The sequence below is a fragment of the Telopea speciosissima genome, chromosome 3 (assembly GCF_018873765.1).
Source record: "Telopea speciosissima isolate NSW1024214 ecotype Mountain lineage chromosome 3, Tspe_v1, whole genome shotgun sequence".
Lineage (NCBI taxonomy): Eukaryota > Viridiplantae > Streptophyta > Magnoliopsida > Proteales > Proteaceae > Telopea > Telopea speciosissima.
This window is the reverse complement of record NC_057918.1, coordinates 968344-990994: the sequence shown is the minus strand read 5'-3', so window position 1 is coordinate 990994 and position 22651 is coordinate 968344. Positions and strand designations below refer to the sequence as shown.

The 22651-nt window shown below is 38.2% G+C and overlaps 2 protein-coding genes across 4 annotated transcripts; both read left to right on the top strand.

Moving 5' to 3' along the window:
* The first annotated feature begins 493 nt into the window (after positions 1 to 493).
* LOC122654478 (protein NRT1/ PTR FAMILY 6.1) lies at positions 494 to 5385 on the top strand. The gene is made up of 5 exons (XM_043848579.1): positions 494 to 567; positions 860 to 1099; positions 1269 to 1486; positions 3164 to 3744; positions 4520 to 5385. Exons 2-5 carry the CDS (start codon positions 862 to 864, stop codon positions 5346 to 5348), a joined length of 1866 nt encoding a protein of 621 aa, XP_043704514.1. The 5' UTR covers positions 494 to 567; positions 860 to 861; the 3' UTR covers positions 5349 to 5385.
* Positions 5386 to 8740: 3355 nt separating this feature from the next.
* On the top strand, positions 8741 to 22053 carry LOC122655966. Of its 3 annotated transcripts, none has more exons than XM_043850364.1 (10): positions 8741 to 8965; positions 12701 to 13132; positions 13215 to 13351; positions 13957 to 14070; positions 14181 to 14264; positions 15227 to 15406; positions 19019 to 19160; positions 19732 to 19892; positions 20050 to 20179; positions 20350 to 22053. In XM_043850364.1, exons 1-10 carry the CDS (start codon positions 8909 to 8911, stop codon positions 21679 to 21681), a joined length of 2769 nt encoding a protein of 922 aa, XP_043706299.1. In that variant the 5' UTR covers positions 8741 to 8908; the 3' UTR covers positions 21682 to 22053. The 3 variants fall into 3 exon arrangements, with proteins under 3 accessions (XP_043706299.1, XP_043706300.1, XP_043706301.1); XM_043850365.1 differs by having other exon boundaries at positions 12693 to 13132; XM_043850366.1 differs by lacking the exon at positions 15227 to 15406 and having other exon boundaries at positions 8742 to 8965.
* The last annotated feature ends 598 nt before the right edge of the window (positions 22054 to 22651 follow it).

Below are 22651 nucleotides of genomic sequence, written 5' to 3'. Positions count from 1 at the left end.
TCAACTAACGGTAAAGAAATTATTTTTTGTTTTAATTTGGGGGTTCTGGTTGGTTACGTTTTCCTGTGTCGTGCAACTCATAAATCTGCTCTTCTTTCTCAGCAATGGCGTTGGCTGGAGCTGAAGAGTTTGAGAGGCAACGGGCGTCTTATATAGTCTGCCACCGCATCTGTTACATGTGACATTAATGGCTTACCTGCCTCCTGTTTGTTACGCCATTTATTCCATTTATTGCAGTTCATTTTTGTGTTCTTGGTTTCACGTGTTGGTTGGGGGGTTGGACCCATTTACTGTTGCTTCATCAGAAAACTTCTACTCGCAATTTATTCATTTTGTTCATGAAAACCTCCGTTGCTGTTGCATATCTACATCGTGCATTTTTGGTTGGTATAGAATGCCTGTCTGTAGATATGCAAGGCCTGTGTTTGAATAATAATACTGTGTGAGCTGAAGAGTGTGTTCTCCATCGCATCTCATGAGCTTGGGAGCCTGTTCTGATTCATTCCTGCCCTGTTTTTCATTTGGTTGCTTTGGGAAGTTTTCGTCGTTGGATTACTAGGGTAGCTGGTGAATTTTTGTATTCTCTCTCTTTTTCTCTCAGTGAAAAACAAACACACACACACACACAGTTCGACTGTTCACTTCCCTTTGGTCACTATAATTGTGGGATTTGTGTCTTTAAGTTGAGAATCTCCCCCCCCCCCCCCCCAAACTTCCTCCCCCCAATTGAATTCTGTCGAATTAGGATTACACAGAAAATCTATCTTCAATTGGGTTAACTGTGCCTGCTCTTCCCCCCCCCCCCCACCCTTTTTTTTGTTCCTGCCTTTGTTGTTGATTTCCCACTCTATTTTAGCAGGGATGGAAGCCAGAGAAATCAAGTCTCCTATAAATTTTTCAGAGACACCACCAATCCTGGGCGACAATACTGATTCATGTCGTGGAAAGAAGCTCGGAATTTATTTCTTAGAAAGTGATGAGAGGAAGACGGCAATTGGGGGTGGCTATGTGGGAGGAACTACCCCAGTGAATATCCGTGGGAAACCCATTACTGATTTATCAAGGACGGGGGGATGGATTGCTGCTTTTTTCATTTTCGGTAGGTAGTAGCATTTTGTAGAGTCACAGTATCCTTTTGGTTGTAAAATATGCAGTTTCTTAAGAAGAACAATGTAATTTGTAGTGTTGGAGCCTTCCATGTTATTTCATACATTTATTTTCAACTTAACAGCAACTAGGGATCTGATACCAGTTTACCATTTGTCCAGGGAATGAAATGGCAGAGAGAATGGCTTATTTTGGACTTTCGGTTAATATGGTGGCCTTTATGTTCTATGTAATGCATCGACCCTTCAGTAGTTCAGCAAATGCGGTTAACATTTTCCTGGGGATATCACAGGCTTCATCTGTACTAGGTGGATTTCTTGCTGATGCATATCTTGGACGATATTGGACCATAGCCATCTTCACCACAATCTATCTGGCTGTAAGATCTTCTTGCTTAAACCTGTTAATGATAAACACCAACCCCATACCAGCCAATCCTGTTTTATTATTCATGTAGAGTATCAAATCTTATGGAAGTTAATCTATTTGAATAGAGAGAAACTAAAATGTCTGTGAATATTGTAATTTTTACAATAACTGAAAATTGGTGGCATTACATTCTTATCACATATCATTCTTCATGTCATTTATTACCCCTGGTAAGAATACTCTTATTTTATAGTATGTATCCACTTGTGCTTGGTTCCTTAATGACTACCAGGGAAACACCAGGAAAGTTGTAAAAATTCGGCCTTCTCTTTTATCATTGAAGTTTTACCAGGGAACCACTTTTGCTCTGTGGGTTTAGTGGTCAGTTTCCTTAGTTTTAGTTTTGGTTCTTTTTTTTATTTTTTTATTTTTTTAATTATGATGTCAAGGTTTATTTCCAAGCTATTTGGAATGTGCTGAAGATATGTACACCATCTTTAGTTACATAGATGTGTAAGAAACTTAAAGGAGATAATTATCACAAGAGATAAGGACTGACCTACAGATAGGATCGTGTATTCCAACGTATGGTTGCTCACCATATCAACACAAGATGGTGCTGCTCTTCAAAGAGTTTGATGCACACCCACAGTCTATCCACAGTAGTTGCTTTACAACAAAAAAAGAGCAGAGTTTCTGGTTTATGTGCCTCCCTCTCAGGCGCAGATATGGATGGAAGTACTAGGGGCCTGCAAACCTGGGCCCAACCCAGGGTTCCCAAGCAAGGTTTTAAGTATCGGTCGGTATCGTCTTGTATCGGCTGGTACGTTTTGGTATCGGTGGGTATAGATTTGATACATTTTCCAAGAAAAGTGTGTATTAACTGATACAAGACCGATATAGTCTGATACAGGTAAGATACGCCTCCCTTAAACCTGCGAAACAGAAATCGTGAGTGAGATGCAAAACTGAGAGCAACCGAAGGCCTTGGAAACTTGTTTTTCTCTTCAATATTAGTTGGAGGAAATCATCTAACATAAAAAAGTACTCTAATCTTCATCATTTCAATAAGTTTGAAGACTTATAGTGTTCAAATCACGGATTGAAACAGATTTGGGAGAAAAAGTGTTAACTTTGCAGATCTCTTTTGGGCTTGCCAGGCCAAATTTGCACCCCTAGATGGAACTCTCTTGCTACTCACATGAAACCAGGACAGGACCCCCCCCTTACCGCTTAGATAACCACCTTCCATCAAGTTAAGTTACGAGTGGTTTTAGTAACCACCAATAGTTCAAACCATCAACAACTACCAAGATGTTATGCTGAAGTGGAAATTTAGGCCACATCAGCCAACAGGCTGTTGATAGTCATGGGCTTTGAATAAGTTCAGAGAATAGCATGAATTTGAAAGGTGCTAGCTTAGCATTACCCAAATGTTGGTCTAGTTCTGCCCTTCTTAGTTCTCAACAATATGTAAAGCTATAGTTGATGATGAACTTCCTCTTTTTGTTGGATCCTTTTATTTTGGTGTTTCTCATCTTTCTAGTTGTATGAGTTACGTACAGTTTCAAATCTGGTATATGCCATTTAGTTTCTGACTGTACTTGCTTATTTATTTGCTATTACTTAAAAGTTGCAAAAATTCACTGATGAGGACTGCATGCTTCCTTTATTGTCTGTTTTATAGGGTCTGACAGGAATAACCTTGTGTGCTACTATGAGTGTATTGGTGCCGAACCAAGATCAGTGTGATCAGCTATCCCTACTCTTAGGCAATTGTGAACCAGCAAAACCATGGCAAATGCTGTACCTCTATGTAGTTCTATACATCACAGGATTTGGAGCTGCTGGTATTCGGCCCTGTGTTTCCTCATTTGGAGCTGATCAGTTTGATGAAAGGAGTACAGACTATAAATCTCACCTGGACAGGTTTTTCAATTTCTTCTATCTGTCTGTCACTGTTGGGGCAATTGTGGCTTTCACCATGGTAGTCTATATCCAAATGAAACATGGATGGGGATCTGCTTTTGGTTCATTAGCCATAGCTATGGGCATATCAAATATGGTCTTCTTTGTTGGTACTCCTTTGTACAGGCATAGATTGCCAGGTGGTAGCCCTTTGACGCGGGTGGCCCAGGTCCTCGTTGCAGCATTTCGAAAGAGGAATGCTTCTTTCTCTACCAGTGAGTTTGTAGGCCTATATGAGGTTCCAGGCATACGATCTGCTATAAAGGGTAGTGGAAAGATAGCCCACACTGATGAGTTCAGGTATGGTAGCTACTCTTTTGTAATCTTTTGTTACATTCCACCACATGCTACAATCACTCGAACCTCTATCATGACTGACTGTTCCAATTTGGTGGGTCACCTCTATGGATCTACTCAGGGGTGCCTCCAGGCCAGGCTAGCATGGGGTTCCCAATCTTAGCCCAGGTCCAGCTAGCCCAAGCTTGGGGCTAGGCCAGGCCTGATTTTTGACATATTGCATGTTGCTGGTTACATTGAATTAAACTATATCCTATGAGCATTTAAATCATGGAAAACATGAGATCAGATCGCCAGAAAATTCTAAATGATTTCAATTGGAGGGATACAATTCAACCATTATAGTTTGACATTTTTAAACCTTTGGTTTGCATCATGATCACAAGATCAATTGCTTTTTATGATCTGATAACATATCAGACTTTATCATTGTGTTTGTCATGATTTAAAATAGAAAACCGCAAGATCAATTGCTTTTGATGATCCGATCACATATCAAACTTTATCATTGTGTTTGTTAAGATTTAAAATAGAAAAGGATGTCCAATAAGGGGCTGCCTGTTAGTTGGATAATCAATAATAAGTAGTTATGCACATTATCTATTAGCTACTTTATTGTTATTTTTTTTAAAAGTTGATTTTATTTTTATATAAAAGGACGTGTATGTGCTCTTTAGAGATAATATTTTGTATGAACTGTTCTTTCTCTCCCCCTCTCTCTCTTTGCCTCTTTATTAAATAAATAAAGTGTATTCATTTTTTGCTTTTCTGCTCATAGGTTTTTGGACAAGGCAGCACTACAATTGAAAGAAGATGGCACAAATCCCAGTCCTTGGAGACTTTGCACTGTTACACAAGTGGAGGAAGTCAAGATACTACTAAAATTGATTCCAATACCATCCTGCACTATAATTCTCAGTCTAATTCTAACGGAGTATCTGACACTATCAGTCCAACAGGCATATACCTTGAATACTCATATGGCACAATTGAAGCTCCCGGTCACATGTATGCCTGTATTTCCTGGCCTCAGCATATTTCTTATCCTCTCTTTATACTATTCCATTTTTGTTCCTTTGTCTCGCCGCATCACGGGTCATCCTCATGGCGCCTCTCAGCTTCAAAGGGTGGGCATTGGGTTGGCAGTCTCAATCCTATCTGTGGCATGGGCTGGGGTTTTCGAGAGCTTCAGGAGAAACTATGCAATCAAACACGGCTATGAGGCTATTTTCCTAACTGCAATGCCCAACTTAAGTGCATACTGGCTATTGATCCAATACTGCCTGATTGGCATAGCAGAAGTATTTTGCATTGTAGGTCTTCTAGAATTCCTTTATCAAGAGGCCCCAGATGCCATGAGAAGTGTAGGATCTGCATATGCTGCTGTTGCGGGTGGTTTGGGCTGCTTTGCAGCCTCCATTTTGAACAGTATCATCAAATCAGTCACTGGGAATGTGAAAGAAGGGCAACCATCATGGTTGTCTCAGAACATAAATGCTGGTAGATTTGATTACTTCTATTGGCTTCTTACAGTTCTAAGTGTGATAAACTTCTGTGGCTTTCTATATTTAGCAAGAAGGTACAATTACAGGACAAATAGCTATTGAAGGTGGGGAAACAGCTTGGAGGGTAGCTAGCAACAAGCCTTAAATACTTAAATTATCCATGTAGTAGTTTGTTGTGGTTAATGGTCAAATGTTCAAGAGGTGATGGTCGTTGAACCTAAATTCTTAGTAATCTTTCATGTTCAATGAATTAAGCTCTGTGATTAGGCATATAAGCATTTGCAATGGTAAGCAGGTTTTGGTGTTTTGCAAGATATTCCCCAGGATCTTCTCTGTCCTGAGACTTGCAATCAAAGTTAAGTGCTCTGGGATGGCTGGACTGATCAAGGACAGGAACTTGCTTTGTGAGGTTTCTGAAGAATGAAAACCTCCCCAATGATGGTTAATGTGGGATTAGTGGGGGTTCCTTTCTCCACTTATAAGCCCAAGACTCTCACCAAGGATGGTTGATGTGGGAGTGGAATTATTATTATTATTATTATTTTTTTTTTTTGGGGGGGGGGGGGGTGAGTGGACGAGGCTGTGACAGATGTAGCATGACCACACCTATTTAAATAAAAGACTCCTTTTTGAAGCATGACCACTCTATCTGCACGGTTTGAATGTTAGGCTGCGTTTGGTATGCATTTTTTTTTATAAATAGAAATTTTAGCATTGAGTTAGACAAGTCATGTCTCCAAAAAAGAGACAGAGGACCTGAGAACACAAATTTTGAGGAACCAAAAGGCATACAATTTGCTTGGTTTAGATATGGAAACATAAAAATTTGGGAATGTGAATCTTTGGATTACGCAGCCCAAAGAAATATCTGCTATGTGGTAGGTCAAATGGGTATGATATTTTGTGGATAGAAACACTTTTATGGTCTATATTGTTCACATGTAGCTTTTTGAGACCGAGCGACGCTACTTGGCTCGAGAAGGAGTTGGTGGTGGTGGTACATTGCCTTCGAATGTTGAGGTACTATTTGCTTGGGTCCTCTTCTATGGTGAAGGCGGAAAATATATCGGTATCTCAAGTTTCAGTTAAAATGAAGTTGGCCTGGTGTGAACATAACGACAGCAAAACATACAAGGGAGGTTGATACATGAGAGTTATATAAATTTTAACCCCTCATGTGACACACTTAGCTTTGCAGACTTGAGAAACTTTTTACCTTTTATGACTAGGGTTTGACAAGTTTTCCCTAGATCTGCTTTGGACCCACACACAAACATGGTTAGATACTTAGATATCCATGGCTCTATCGAAATGGAGTCAGATTGAGTCGACATGTACTTTATGTGGAAATGGTGTTGAATCTCTATGGCATTTTTTCCTTTCTTGTGATTGGGTTAAACGTATCTGGGCAGCAGGACCATTGGGGCTAAGGACTGAATTTATGACTTTTGATACTATCCTTCATTTCTATCGATTTTTTCACTTGCACTTTCGGACTGATAAAACTTTGTTACTGTGGTTTTTTAGTATTTTTATTATCACTTGTTACTTTATATGGTCGTGTAGAAATAAGTTAATAGTTGAGTCCATACAACCTAATCCTTTAAGAGTCGTACAGGTTGTTTCACAATGGCTGCTTGACTTAAATTTAAGTGCTTTTAAATCTCATTACCCTCACACTGGTTGTGTCCCTGATATAGTCATCCCTTTCCACTCCCCATTTTTTATCTTGCCTCGTTATGATTTTCCTATCTTGATCAATGCAGGATTCTGTTCACCTGGACTGACTGGGCCTGGGTGGGCCTACCTCTTTTTGGTTGATGGCAAGTTTAAGTTTTTTGATGTAGGAAAGTTGCTATGTACAGAGGATGTAAATACTTATGTTTTTGCGATCCTTAAGGGTCTCAATCATGCTGCCTGTATTAGATTGCAGATTAAGGAAATTTGGTGTGATAATCAGTGGATCACTGAATCTCTTCCATCTCCAACCAAATGCCAATGGCCATGGCACGTAGTTCCTAAGATGCTACGGATTTCAGTTCTAACCCAGAATGTATATTTTCGTCTTAACACTTGCAACTTTAGTGCGGTTGTAGCTAAAAACTTGGCACGCAATGCTTGTATGGACATCCATGTGTTCTAGTGTATTTTTTTCTTTGGTTTCATCAAAAAAAAAAAAAACAAAGAGTCAAAGACAATAGACGAAAACTTTGTGATAAAGGGGCGCTATTCTCTGTGCTGTAGTGTAGGGTACGCCTAGGCACACAGAGGTGTGCGTAATAACCATCCTACCTCCTAAGTGACAGGCCCATGTGGCACAGAGAATGTTTTCCCTTAATTTTTTTTTGGGCACGACGTTCTCCCTTAATTAGAGAAGTGAGAGAGATTGACCTTATTTCCTCTCAATGAAACACCTATATATTTATTAAGTAGTTTAGTGGTGGAGTGGGAATTAGGGTGTTGTTGGGGTTTTTAGGGTAAAATTGAATTCCAAAAGTTCCCATGTCCATCACTGGACTTTTAATGCATGTTTAAAAAAGCTTTAAGGGCTTCTGCTTTTGGAAGCCCATAAGCCAGTTTCTGAAATTCAAAAATGTGAATCCAATGGAACTAAACGTCTAAACATTGAAATCTTTTTCATCTAGAGTGCAAGAAACGTAGAATGAGATGTGGGATCCATATTGACACTCTCTTATATTTTGATCTGTGTGGGTCTTATGTGGATGATAATATTTTCTGAATTGCTACTGATGTGACGTATCCCCGACACTGGTGTAAACTTGAAGTAGATGCAAGGAGTTTGGTTTTAATTTTGAGTTTTGAGGATTTTAAACTCAAATTGGGAGTCGAATTGATCCTTGTTCATTTTGATCTGATCCGTCGATTGCGATTTAGGTCAGATTAGAATTGTCTGAAATCAATCCAAAAAACCCTAGAATGAGCTCCTTAGATTTGAAAACATAGTGATGTAATCCCCAAAACCCTAGAATCAACTGCTTTAGAACATCCAAAATTGAGAATCAGTCACGATCGATTCTGATCCGAATTGGCCAATTTGACCGATCCAATTCAGTAGTTGGATGGGTCCCAAAGGTTGCATCCAATGGTATTGGACCAACTGATGTGTCATCCTTGGGATCAATAGGCATGCCTTTTTTGACACTGATCCGATGGTGATGATGAAAAAAAAAAGAAGGGTGACCCACCTTTTGTTCGATAAAACCGGTCGGTCTAGGGCGAACCGGTATAGTAGACTCGCTGCTGATGATTTAGTGTGCGCACGCCAAGCGCGCGAACCGAGATTTTGTGGGCGCAAACGGTCCCCGATGATTAGGTTTAAGTGTTCAATTGACTGACCGATTGGAATCAGAGTCATCTACTGAGGCAGATACGAATCCTTAGGGATACCAATCCTGGGGTTGAAAGAGCGTTATCATGTAAGCGTGACCTGTGCATCTGCACTAAAATGTCTGAATTTTCTCTTCCATGTCCTTCTTTCTTTTCCTCTCAGTTCTCCCTGTGCCGGATGAAGCGGATAAAACGGCAACCATCTAATAGTGTCTGAGTCTTCAAATCCAACATAGACTCTCTCTCCGTTTTCATTATAGCTTCTATCACAAGTTTCCAGTTTCCATTTCTTCTCCTTCGTACGAGTCCTTCCCATGCGTTCCATGCTTCGATTCTGTTACACTCTTGAAGAGCTATCGAAGATGTTGCAGGTAATATTCCAACTCTTTTATTATTTTGCATCACTGGGATTTCTAGGGTTATGATTCTTGGTATACGTTCTTGTCATTATCTCTCTCATTTTTGGTTGACTTCTGCTTGGGATTTTCTTTTAGTCTTTCCTTTATCTCTTGGGATTCATGCATGGATTGGATTTTTGTTTCTTTTTCTTTTTTTATACGAGCTTTTGTGTCGTTTTTGAATAAGATTATTTATCGTTTCTTTGCTATTTTTTTTTCTCTAAAACTGTGGGACTTGAGAATATTTGATGAGTGTTCGAGTACGCTCGGAATCGATTGAGCTTCCTTGCGTAGTGTTCCATATATATCTCCCATAATTTTATTATCGTTTTTATCCGAGTTCTGTGGCATTAATAAGGTAATCGACACTTTGGGCTGTATGGTCTTTCCAGGGCAACCATGATTATATGCACTGTTGTTTCTATAATACTTCATGGAATCTCGGTGGGTCCAGTTAGTATAAATTTCCAACATTGTTTAGTTTGGTAAAGTTAGATTTCCACCTTTTTAAGTCTGGTAAAGTCTTCCAAGTTTTGATTGTGCTAGTTTGTGTGCCAGTTTCAGCTGACTAATTTGTCAGCCACTTACTGGCTTGCCCACCAAGAGGGGGAACAACTTGTATTCGTTTGAGTGGATTTGCGGCAGTCCATGTGATTATAATTTGTAGCTTGCTTGTTCTGCTTTGCTTTATTGTGAAAACTGAGGATTTATGCTTACAACCACCCCTTCCCCCCTTCCCTCCCAAAAAATAAAAAAATAAATAATAAATAAAATAAAAGGAACATATCTAGGATTGAGCTTGAATGTGGTCTGGTGGAAGATAGGATAGTAATACTTGCTTCAATTTTACTCTGTACTTTGATTTTTGTTTGTAATTTATGCTTTTCTGCAAGCTGTTCTTTTTTCTAGCTTCTGTCTTGCTCGAGACTTATTAATATGTTGGACTAATAGATAATACGCTGTGAATGGGAAAGCCTTATGGGATTACTTGGTACAATATTAATTGGAAAACTTCTCATGGATGAATTCCCTAATCTTATATTTCTAAGTATAACATAAATAATTGAGTACCGGATTGGATTGGTAAGATATTATGCATAAAGAATATCTATTACATCCATCCCTTTTGGCAGCTTATGATAACTGTTGTTGAAACTGATGCTTATTACTACCACCGCAAAGAGCTTTAATGGTTCATTTCCATTCCAAGTCTTTCCATTTGCTTGGTTTGGATGTTGCTGCTATTATTCACATTTACCATATCAAATTAGACCAGTCCATTAACTGTTTCTTTTGGTTTCTATATATCTACTCATATTTATCTTTCCCGAACTATAGCCTCATGGTCTATTTCTTATTTTCTCCTCAAATTAAAAAAAAAAACTTGGTGTGGCTTTGAATAAAGGTGAATGACAAAACAGGATGGATGTAGCTGATTCCATTTCTATAGGGAAAGGCTTAGTTCAGTAGAAAGACTAAATTTTGTCCTATTTCCTATTTTCTCCTTATGAAGAAAAGATTTTGGTGTGGTTATTCATATTAAATAAGTTAGAGTGACTTTTTGCTCCTTTAGACGTGCTTGTATTTATCTTATGATTCTTATCTGCATTGCTCAAATTGTGGTATTCAAAACCATGTAATGGATATACTCTTTTAGAGACTTGAATTAAATAGCCAAAATTTCATCCAGTGGAGCATGGATACAAATGATCGAGTTGGAGTCTCTTTTGTTAGACTTTGAATTTCAGAGTTGGGGAGACAAATAACATTGATTTGGTAAATTTCCAATGAACTGTACTACTTGCTCTTATAGTCTTATAGATCATAGAATGACATAGACAATGCAGAAGTGTTGTCTTTGTTTCCTTCAAACTTGCTGTGTGAAACAATTGAACTTTAATGTGCAGTAGATGTAAACTTGTGTGATACAAGTAATGATAAGGAAAAAAAAAAAACTCATAATCTGTGGAGTGTCACAATTAGACATGTGTTTGATTCCGTCAGATGGATACTTTGACCATTTTGACATTCCTTTTGAACATCTATTGGCATTTTTTACTTGCAGTGGCATGACAAAAGTTGACAGTTGTACCAAATCTTGTTACTTAATTGGTTATCCCTCAAAATTAATCTCTGCATTCAAAGGGAGATTTGAGGCCTGTTTAGTGGAGAGAGGGAATGTAGAATTGAAGAGAATAAGTAGCTTAAATAATTGGATGCTAGCTGTGGGGTCTACATCATTCTTGTTTAAGTTGTTAAGTGAATTGTACCGGTCAATATTCTTGGATGAATGTTATAAATATTTAGAATTTTTTATATAGTATCCTGTGTATATAGCATCTCAGTTCTAATATTTGTTGCTAATTTTGGAGAGAAAAAACGGGGGAGAAGGAAAAAGAAACTCTAGGGAAGTTGGGTGCTAGCTGTGTTGGGTGTCAACTCAGCCACTACTAGACTATCCTAATCACAGGGAAACTGGCCTTATTCCCTTATAGACTCTCGGTACACTAATTATATCGTCTCCTATGTCCAGTAACTAATTTCTTCCTTGTTAATGAGCCTTTCGCTGACCAGTTGGGAGCAGAGGCAAGCCCTGCTCGTGAAACTTGGTGCATATTTACTGTAGTGCATCAGGGCTACTTTAATCTTGGTTATGTACTTTGAATTTTTTTGCAATTGCAAATATTCTTGTCAGGAACACATGAGTATTGTACAGTTTTTCTAGAGCATATACTTGGGAACTTTCCAACTGTCAGTCTAGTATAGATGTTTATGGGAAAGCCTTTGGTAGCTAAGGACTAGTGCTCTACATAGTCATGATGCAACAGTTGGCGATTTTCAAACAAGGAATTAGTGTCAAGGTGGGTGTTGGAAAGAATCTGAAATTCTGGAAGACAAATTATGCGGAATCAGTCTCTTATGATTACCTTTCCTGATGTATTCAGTTTAGCTTCTGAGAAAGGGGCTTGGCTGGCACAATATATGGAGTCTTCTGGGGCAGGTTATCATGCAGACTAAAATGGATTCAGGAGCATAAGTCTAGTCTTTAATGTGAATTTGGAAATTACCATCTGGGATCAGAATTGGTATGGTTAAAGTTGACAATAGGGTTTCGAACTTCTGTAGCTGAGAAGATATTTGCAATAACCCCCAATTAGAAGTACTCTATGCAAGAAATATGTGTATAGGAAGCCCCTTCTGAAGTTTAGTTATTTTTGTTGGTGGGCCTCCCTTGACGATATTTGAACTCTCATCCATTTGATTCCAAAAGGCACCATTTTTTTGGATGCATGCTACTCGTATGTAGACAACAGGAAACTGTCGCTACTTTTAGTTTCGTTGATGAAGCTTATTTTATTGTAAATAAGATTTGGGTTGGGTTATGTAGGTGTTGGGCTTTTTGATCCCATGAGTTTTTTTTGTAATTGGCCAATTTAATGAGCCTAAAATATGGGTAGAAAGTAGGAAAATGAGATTTACTCCATTAGTTTATGTGGAGAGCATATTATTGCGATATGAGTATTGGAATATGTGGAGAGCTTTAAATATTGTTGACAGGTCTAGATTTTTCTTTTCTGCCTTGGTTCTTAAACCAAATTCCTTGTTTGTGTTTGGTATTATACATGAATGTAAAGGGAAAATATACTGCTTTAGTATTTTTGGTTGAACGAGGTAATGGTGGTATGTTTTGTCAATGAAGGTCTCCAGTATGCATACAGAAGATGGAAGATACTCCTTGAACGGGATCACAAAGGCACCTCGGACTGTTTTCTAAAGCTCTGCTGGGAGAATTGTTACTATTTTGAACGCTTACAGAGAATGGCAGCTGGTCAGCAGAAAAGGCGATTGAATGCAACCAGTGTTGTGAGTACCTATTTGCAGGAGCAGTATAGAGCAAGAAAGAGGAAGAATCTGGAGCCAATACAAAATGTGCTGAAGATAAACTCTCATATTGTTCTCAAGTGTGATGAAAATCAAGTTAATCCTATTGCCAGGAGGGAACAGGTTGGGATAGCTTGGAGAGACTTGGATCCTTTTATTGAGTCTGCTCCTCATCGTTACACACCCTTAGCAGATGTTCTTTCTCTTCCTCCGGAAATTTTTGAGTTAGAGAATCTGACAAAGGTGCTTTCGTATGAGGTATCTATAGTTCCAAATGTATACTTGTTATGTTTTTATGCTCTCAATATATTTATTTTATCTGTTTGGAATTTATTATCAGGTTTGGGAGACATCTCTATCAGAATTAGAGAGAAATTTTCTCACTCAGTTTCTTCCTCAAGGGACAGATCGGGAGCAAGTTGTGCACACCTTGCTTGTGGGGGAAAACTTTCACTTTGGAAATCCTTTCCTAAAGTGGCAAGTTTCAGTTCTTGTACCTTCTAATTTAGCTTACTCTTTTTTGACACACTTCATCAAACTGATATTGCCCTGTTTGCTCAGGGTAATTTTGTGTCATAACTTATAATAATGCCTTACAGTTTTAATTATGTGTGATCTGCCAACTTTTGTTTAACCAGTTCAAATTATTTTTGAGGTGGCTTGTTATGGTTTGATTTCTTTAATATGTGCTGGCACATTTTGGTCCTAAGAATTTTGACTTTCCAAGTACCAGAATCCTCTTTTGTATACAAAAGGAGATGCAGTAGTGGTCTAGTGGATGTAATATTCCAAATATCATCACTTGGTCAAAATCGTAATGACCTGGTGATCAACATAGTTCTATGTAATAAAGAGTATACCTTTTGCGTATAACTATGGGAAATCTACGAATTGCCTGGCCAGTTTGAATTATTTTAGGGTGGTGGTTGGTGCCTTTTAGTGGAAACCGAACTTTTTCCATTCTACATAACTGAGATCTCAACTCCATGCTGAAGGAGATTACTGTGATGGGCCTAAAGTTTCTTTGATTTATAATTGTCTGCAACATTTTTAGTTAATTTGTTTGTTTACTAATGCTGCAGGGGTGCTACGATTTGTTCTGGCAATCTTCACCCAGATGCTGTTCTTCACCAGGAACATTGTTTCAAGGCCAATAAGAGAGCTTACCACTTGGAGTTACAGAAATATCATGATGAGTATGTTAATGTTAAGCAATTTCATTAAGGTCTTTCTCTTGGTATTATTCTAGGATTGTGCCTTTGTCCAACTTTGCGAGGTGGTAATATCATTATACTTCTTCTGGCAGTATTCTGGAAAATCTGCTGAAGTTGAAGGAGAGATGGACTAGCAGCAAGGATCCTGAAAAGCATATTGTTCAGAAGACATGGAGGTTGGTATCTTTTTTTCCTGGTATCTCTTTATAGATTTTATCTTGATTTCCGTGGTCAACTTCTAGTAGGATCCATTCAACATTGATTAGTAAATTTCAGATTCTGGATAAATGAGAAATCTCTAGCAATGCCAGTATCATATTATAAAATAGTTATACCCATTTGTGTCCCATTTTTTTTTCCCCTGCCCTAGTAATTCTTATAATGCTTGATATGACAGAAACGTGTAAATTCAATTTGTAGCCAGCATTTTGAATGGCTTATTTGTGATTGGCATTTTTGGATAAATTGTATTGTTTTTTCACTTGAAGATCTTGAACTTTACCAAATGACATGGAAGGAGGTTTTTAGTTCCAATAAAGATGGTTACCAAATTGAACATGCTAAGCATACTATTTTTTGGCACCAGAATATCCTGTTATATCATTTCAATTATTTCACATGTAGAGAAATAACTATGAACTCTTTATGTTTTTTTAAGATCCAAACTTGCATGTACACATGTGAGCACTCACTTCTATTTCTGAGGTATGTTCATAGTTTCATCTACTTGCACACTTATTTATTCTTTTTGTGAATGGATTGTATTGTATGCTACTTTAGAATGCAAACATTTTTCTGCAGCTAGTTTTGGAACCTAGATGATGGAATGGAATTACATTTAGACTGGGGGTGCTGTGCTGGGTTGGTAAGCTTTGAAGCGATGAATATCATGAATTATGGATGGGCCCATCCCAATGTAGTTCAGATTGAAGCCTGACTTTCTCATGGGCTGACCTGAGTTTCTCCCTACTTGACATCGACCCTAGAACCACATTTATCTATCTTGATAATATTGGGCATATTTCATTAAAGTCCTCCCGTTAGACTTTGCAACTTGAAATTTTGGAGGCCGTACAATCGACCATATGTGTCACTTTTTTGTGTTTCATCCTAACACTGTAAATTACCCATTAATCAGGTCATCAAGAAAGCATGAAGAGAACGGTGTTTCCTCACATACAAATGATTCTAGACCATGCGATCCAGAGGAGAATCTGGCAACTATTGGTGAATCTTGGTCTTGGGTTACAGAGGAGAAAGTATGTACTAGTACTAAACAAAACATATCAATGAAGCGAAATGAAGAACCACAAGAAAGGTATTTTCAGTTTCCACCTCCCTTTCCTAAGAGATAGATTTCCTAAGCTATATGTTCTTAGATTGAAGGGAATCAGTTTGTTTCTTGAATTTTGGGTTTTACAAAAATTTTGTCTTGTGAAGTTACTCATTTTAAACTCTTATGATTAGAAAATTCCAGTAAATGATATTTTCTTCAGAAGTACATAAATGGGAATCAAATGCACTCTATCTTGATTCTTGAGGGTAATTTGGAATTAGATGTATATTCTTTTTTTTTCTTCTTCTAGCTTTTCTGTAATATTTCCCCTTCTTTTTTGAATCTTAAGTTTCATTACATCTAAACGTATTTGTGTTGATAACTTTCTCATTATAACTCTCTTGACAGTTGACATCATAAATCTAAGATTATGAAGCCAAATTTTGTGAGTGCAATTGTGAGTAGTGATATGAGCTGGAACAAAAGTTCGTCACAATCACTTGCTATACCCATAAACTACCACAATGCATTTGATTTTTGTGAAACATATATATTTAGGTGTTGCTCAGTTATTCTATATTAGTTTGGGGTTCATGGGTTTCCATTTTTAGCTTCTAAGCCAACTTTTTGTTCATCCAATAGCACATTTTGACTGAAAATATGAGGCAGGACGCAAGGAAAATGACTAGCCTTTAGCGCATGCTAGTTTCTTTATATTATCAAGAATTATGGTGATTCTACATTATGGGTCAATTTTTGAGTTTTATATATATATATACATATCTTCTGATTTGCAGTATTTTAGGAGTCCTAAAATACTTGGGAGTTGTTAAGTTAGTTTTTTTTTCTATGCTGTATAGTAGTCGTAGTGTTAGTTGGAGAGTAAATCATTCCACTGAAACAGAGTATGGTGATCTTCTGACCATCCTATAAAAAAGTTATTAAAAATTTTTGATTGCAGCTCTAGTTGCTTTACCGTTTCTACTATCTTCTATTTAATTTTTCGTGGTTTGTTATTTCCACTTTCTCACCTTGACTTTTATGAACATTTAATTCCTGTCTCACTTTCCAAGAACGGATGCAGTTAGACGTTGGATTAAATAGGGATTCTTTGTAATTTTTTTCTTTTTTATTTTGTTCATGTATTAGAATCGTAGGAAGGTAAGAGTCCAGGTTTATTTGAGAATGTCCTCTGTTTTAGATTAAATAGAGTTAGGATCAAGTTGTGATTTCAGTTTCAAGTAGGATTAGGATTTTTATTTTATAAAAGGGCATGTAACCCATGATTGGGATCTGGATTTTGGAATTGAATGAAAATGTTACCTTCTTGCTGCCAAGAGCTGGTGCACAGATCTTTCTCCCTTTCTGATATTCTCTCTTGTCCCAGGTACTCTCTTTAATCTTCTCTCTCACGTTCTTCCTTTCCTGGTGTATGATTCATTCCACTGAAGTTCTGTTCACTCGATTGCTACTTTCTTTCTTCTATTGTACTGTTAATCTTCTGCATTCTGATACTGTGTTTTCCTTTTCTGCTGTTAACGGTAATCTGAGTTGCTATCTTGCTTCCCATAAGTGATTCGGGTTAGGGATTTGTGTGCAGGTTGTCCTAGGCTAGGCGGCCTTTACCATAGGGTCTGATTGCTGAAACTCTTCAGTTGATACACCTTTACATAAACCCCTTTCGAGACCTGCAACTATTGACAATCCCAGTTTCAGAACTTTTTTAGACTAAATACCATTGGGTTTTCTGCAACTTCGAAGGCTGGAACAGATCAATAGTCTCAAGCGGTTCTGGAATTACTGAACTATGGAGATCGATTTACAGGACTGCAACTCACCTTTAGTCTTGAGGTTTTGCATGTTTCTGGTTTACAAAGGAAGAAGAAAGCACATCGTGTTTTCCCTTTAATTCCTTTAATCCCTTTAGTTCCTTTAAAGATAGTATTCCAAATACATCCTTTTCTTTTACCTTTAATCCCCATTATCCCTTCATTTTATTTTGCTTCCCTGTTTGCCCTTCTTATACAACTCCTTCACTGTTACCCTCAATTTACTCCTTTTCCTTTGTTAGTTTTGACTTCAAATATTTACAAAATTGCCATCATTTCTTGTATTTGGATTTTAATTGCTTAAGTGGGCCCATAAGCGATCCAAGTCAGGTTATTGGAACTCCAGATCCGCATCAGTTCCTGTTGTCGCTTGGAAATCCATCCTTTTGCAGATCTATCCCTTGAGATCCGTCAATCGGGTTTAAAGGATACCCAGCTTGCATTAAAATATTCTGGCCTAAGAATGTACTTCGTATTATCATCAAATCATTTGTTCTGTGTTCCAGCTTTCAGAATATTTGGTACATGTAGGATAGTAGGACATAATTGGAGGTTGTATGCAGGCATTCTGTTCCAAGGATAATTCTTTCATCTGCATGGATATTTCTGATTTATTGTATCTTCATTGCCCTGTAAAGCTCAAATCTATTATTAGTTCTTCATTTGTTAATGGCTTGTGCTCTGGTGAATTTATATTCTGTGAACAGAAAGTGAGGGAACATGCTGAAGGTGTATGGGGTATGGGCATAGTTCGAGAACTAGCAAGATCTCGCCGAGTTTCTCGGTTTTTCGAAATCTCGAGACGAGACTGCCTACGAGTCTCAAAATGTCAATATCTCGCCGAGGAAAATACCCATCTAGGTCCTTTATATGAGTGCCAGATCTCGAGATCTTGCTGGAAAATCTTGGTATACAGACACCTATCTATGCCAGGAACCAAGACAGACAAGACAGACACTTATTTATGCCTAATATCATTTAAGTAAAGTACTTAAGATATTATTCATAAATAAGCAAATACCCCCCTATTTGAATCCAATAAAAATAGTTAAAAAATCAAATTCCAAAAGGAAAAAAAGTCAACCCCCCAGTTCAAGAACAAAAACTAGATTTTTGGCGATAGGTGCAATTTTCAACTTTCTAATGCTGGGGTTTTTCTCAAATCTAAAAATTCCATAAATCTTATTATGGTAAAACATTGCTAAAAACCAAAAGTGCGGTAAAATATTCATTTGTTTTGATGTCCAAAAAACTATTTTCATTCAAAGTGATTTTGACAGCATTTACGCACACCGAATTAAGTTTGACTGGTACATAACTCCTTCAATATTAATCAGATTTAAGCAATCTTGGACTTGTTGGAAAGCTTTCAAGACCAGTCAAACTTAATTTGGTGTGTTTGTCCTGTGTCTGTCGTGGTTTCTAGCATAAGTAAGTGTCTGTCCTGCTTTCCCACTAAGTGAAATTCCTATTTGGACTTTGTTTTTGCAAAATCTGATAGTGCCATTGTGTTTGAATGACTTAAAATAGGTTAAGTACCAAGTTTCAGACCCCAACTAGGTCTAAAACCCACCGAGATGAGGCTTCGAGTCGAAGAAAAAAAAAGTGCACCAACTCGGCGAGATCTCGACTTGACTCGGTTTTTCAAGGATCCGAGTTGGCACCGAGACCGGAGTTTTCGAACCTTGGGTATGGGGCCATGCACTTTTCAATTTGTTAACAATCTCATTGTTTTCTTATGTTGTGAGGAGTAAGTTGCATTATTTATATTTGGTTGCTTGATTTTAGTGGTAAAAGCATCTAATTGGTATTCTTGGGTTCGTAGGAAAGGATTTATCAGGGACAGGCGCGGAAATTCATTGGCTGTTATAGAGAAACCAAAGGTCATAGAAAATTCCAAGGAAGAAAAATCACACACACTTAACATCCAATCTGGTGATGGTGCCAAGTATATGTCTTATTTCAAGGTTAGAAGATTATTCATATTTCATGAAATGTACTTTATTATTATTATTATTTTCTTTCTTTGTGTTCTTCTATCTGGAACAGCAATATATTGTTGTTCGGGTACAATAGGCAATTTTGTGAGCTTTTATGTTTCAAAACATTTTGAAATGCATCTCAAGAGTTTGCAATAGATTAGCTGATTGGTCCAACTCTGTAAGACTCTTGTAACTTTCCCTCTTCTCTCTCTTTACAAATTATAGTACAGTTCACAAATAAGGAAAAAGAAATACAGAATTGTGGTGCAGGTTGATTGGGTTCAACTAGTTGACAGAGTGGGCCGAGATCAATTTGGTCATTTTCTTAGCCACAGAGCAGTATACTCCAGGGGGATTATTATTATAAATAATTACAATTTTCCTCCCCCTATTGGGCTGGCTGTCTCAATGGCTTCTTTTAACCTGTGAAGTTATCTAATGCTTGGTTTTCATATTCATAAAAAGTTTTCATTGTGAGAACTATAAAGTCAAAATCATATTTCTGGTACTCAAGATCGAGATTCTACTACTGACCTCTGCTTTTAATGCATTTTAGATCAGCAGGAAGCAGCATCAACTTGTCAAGAGGATGAAGCAATCTGGCGATGGAATTCAATCCAAGTCTCTTAATCATGTCTTGGGTAACATCAAGAGTTTCCATGTACAACCATACGAAACATTTGAGGAAGAAGAAAGGAAGAAGTTGCATGACTTCTGGTTAGTTTTCTAAGAAAGTAACAAACTAAATGTTACCCAACCTAAGATACTCGTATTTCATATTAAAAAAAGGGGGAGGGGGAATACTTGGGATACTTGTAGCTTTTGAAATTCCATTCTATGTAGTCTTCTTACCCCTAAGCCTGTGTATGTATAGGTTGCAATTGGCAAACAGAGATCTCCCAGCAGCTTTCTTAGACTGGAAAGAGAGACAGTTGAAGCAGCAGCAGTGGAGGTGTTCCTTGGAGCAAGAGCTGATAGGAAAGAAAAAACGTTTACTGGAAGAGGTTTGGCTCTTCATTTTTTTACATGTAGTGTAAAACCAATTCATTGATGTCTGTCATAGTGCCATGATATTATTATCATCATTGCCACTGTTATGTTTTTTTGGCTGCATGCTGTGATTTTTGCACAACTGTATCATGTTGACTTTGTTGATTGGTGATTGGATGGTCAGGAAGAGGAGAAAAATTACTATGATAGCATGGTTGATAAACAAATAGGAAATGAAGAAACAGAAAATGAACCTACTATGGATATACAGAGCCCTGAAGATAATGATTTGTCTGTTCCTCAATCAGCACACTATCAGCATGTGGAACGAATCCCTTCACTTAATGGTCACAAACTTGATCCCATGGAGACAGAGTCTGAAGAGGACAGTAGAGAAATTTTGAAACCTGAAGGTGCCCCTCCAGATCTGTCGGAGTTTTTAGGAAATATGAACCCTGCAGAGGATGCTGTTTTGCGTGAAGTTGAGGTGTCTTCTGCTAAATATGTATGGCCAGTGGGTGGCCCTTCAGATTTGCACTGCCACTCTAATACTGTGAGCCTTGGATATCCATTTGCTGGTGAATTGTCACTCCGACAACCAAAGCCTATGGAAGAGCGGGCTACTGGCGTGATTGATCTGGAATCTGACATGGCTGAGCAAGATGCCGAGGAAGCTTCACAGTGTGGATCATCCAATTTTGTGGGACCAGCTTTACATATGAGCAATGGTGGGTCGTTTATCAATTCTTACACAAACCAAGATTGCAATGAGCTACTCCAACCAATTTTCAAGGGCCAGGGATACTTACCATCTTACACTCATGAGCACAGACAACCAACGTTACAATTTTTGGCAACAAATGATGGAGCACTGGAAACTGGTCATTTTCCTAGGTATTTCCAGCAGCAGCAGCAGCAACAACAGCTGTTGGAGCAGAGGGAGATGAGAGAGAAAGAGCTTTACATGCAACAGGTCATCCAGAAGAGCATGCATTACAGTGGAAATAGATACCTTCCTCCAAGCCGAGAACTTCTCTCCCCGGTCCGTGTGCAGGATTGGGTCATTGATCCCATACGCATATCAAATCCCATCCAGTCTCACTTGGCTGGTGAGGGATTGTTGGGACAGAATTGGTTTCAGGATGAGCATCAGACCCATGGTGGCTGGTCTGGTGCGGATGTTACTACCTCCCCAGGCTTGTGCCTGGGAAATGGAAGCAGTGCAGATGAGAGCCTTTTTAGTGTTCTTTCCCAGTGCAACAAATTACAGTCCCGTTCTTACAGTGAGATGAGGCTCACAGAGCAGTATACTCCTGGAAGGGACTTTATGGGTGGGGGAATTAGGGCAAGCAGTGATGTTTTCCCACAAATGGCTCACCAATTCAACTACTTGAGTAGTCATGAAGCAGCTGCTACTGCTGCACTGAGAGTAAACAATATGTCGTGGATGAATACACAAGGTCAGAGTGCTGGTATAGATGATTCAGTCCGAAAATCATCATTTTTTAAGTCTTGAGATCAATAGTGAGGATCCAATGTACCCCTAATTCGGGGGTTGCCAGTGTGTGAATGTGGTTCAACCCAACATAAGCAAAGATGAACAACGATGCGAGGGCAAGCAGTAGAGAGCTTCTTGTGTAGCCCATCATTTGGGTTTCAAACAATGACAGGGAATACTAGAAAGCAAGCATCCCTGTGGCTCTGTAACTGATCCTTCTTTGGGAGAGGGTGAAGCAAAGAGTGGTTGAGAAGCTGAGAAGATGTAAAGCATGGACGGCAAGGTTTTGTACATATTTATAGAAGTCAGCCCAACTCCGTGTACATATTTAGAGGGCGGGGCTGGGGAAAAGTTCTGGCCATGATGGAAGGAATAAAGGCAATCTCTATCTGTTGGGAATAAGCAGATGATATCAATGTCTCTTTTTTGGACAGAGAAGGAGAGGGTTGGTTGGTTGTGGTCAGATTGCAATTTTTTTTTTTTTTGGGGGGTGGGGGGGGGGTGTTCTTTTTTTGAAAAGCTTCACCAATCACACTATAGAGATTGCGATGGGCTTTCAATTTTGAACAAAAGTTAAAGAGTTATACCTACCAGGAGGAGAACAGAGGGTTTATGGCTGATTACTCTGTTTTTTTCTTCCTTCTTCGTTTTGGGTACTCCTTTTTTATTTCTGGGTTCATGAGAACGATTTTTCTAATTTTGAAAAGAAAAAATTTACATGCATGTGATACATTAGATTCTTGTTTATTCATTCGTTTTTGTTTAATCTCTCCCTCTCTCTAACAATCACACACACACACACACACACACTTACAATTCAACAAAGATTATAAATCGTTTTAAGAGCTCTATATCAATAAATATTATATGTTTTTTATTTTTTGATATTCTGTTTCATGTCAATGATTTTAGATTGAGATATTATCTAAAAGTGTAAATTAAATTCTTTCGTGCGCTCCTTCCTTTTTAATATGTTCTCTTAATTTTT

Excerpts from the sequence above, each read along its gene's own strand:
- LOC122654478 (XM_043848579.1), top strand. The coding sequence starts at position 862 with ATGGAAGCCAGAGAAATCAAGTCTCCTATAAATTTTTCAGAGACACCA. Across the intron at positions 1,100-1,268 it reads TGCTGCTTTTTTCATTTTCG|GGAATGAAATGGCAGAGAGA; the intron begins GTAGGTAGTAGC and ends CCATTTGTCCAG. Across the intron at positions 3,745-4,519 it reads GCCCACACTGATGAGTTCAG|GTTTTTGGACAAGGCAGCAC; the intron begins GTATGGTAGCTA and ends TTCTGCTCATAG.
- LOC122655966 (XM_043850364.1), top strand. The coding sequence starts at position 8,909 with ATGCGTTCCATGCTTCGATTCTGTTACACTCTTGAAGAGCTATCGAAG. Across the intron at positions 14,265-15,226 it reads ATTGTTCAGAAGACATGGAG|GTCATCAAGAAAGCATGAAG; the intron begins GTTGGTATCTTT and ends CCCATTAATCAG. Across the intron at positions 15,407-19,018 it reads AATGAAGAACCACAAGAAAG|GAAAGGATTTATCAGGGACA; the intron begins GTATTTTCAGTT and ends TTGGGTTCGTAG.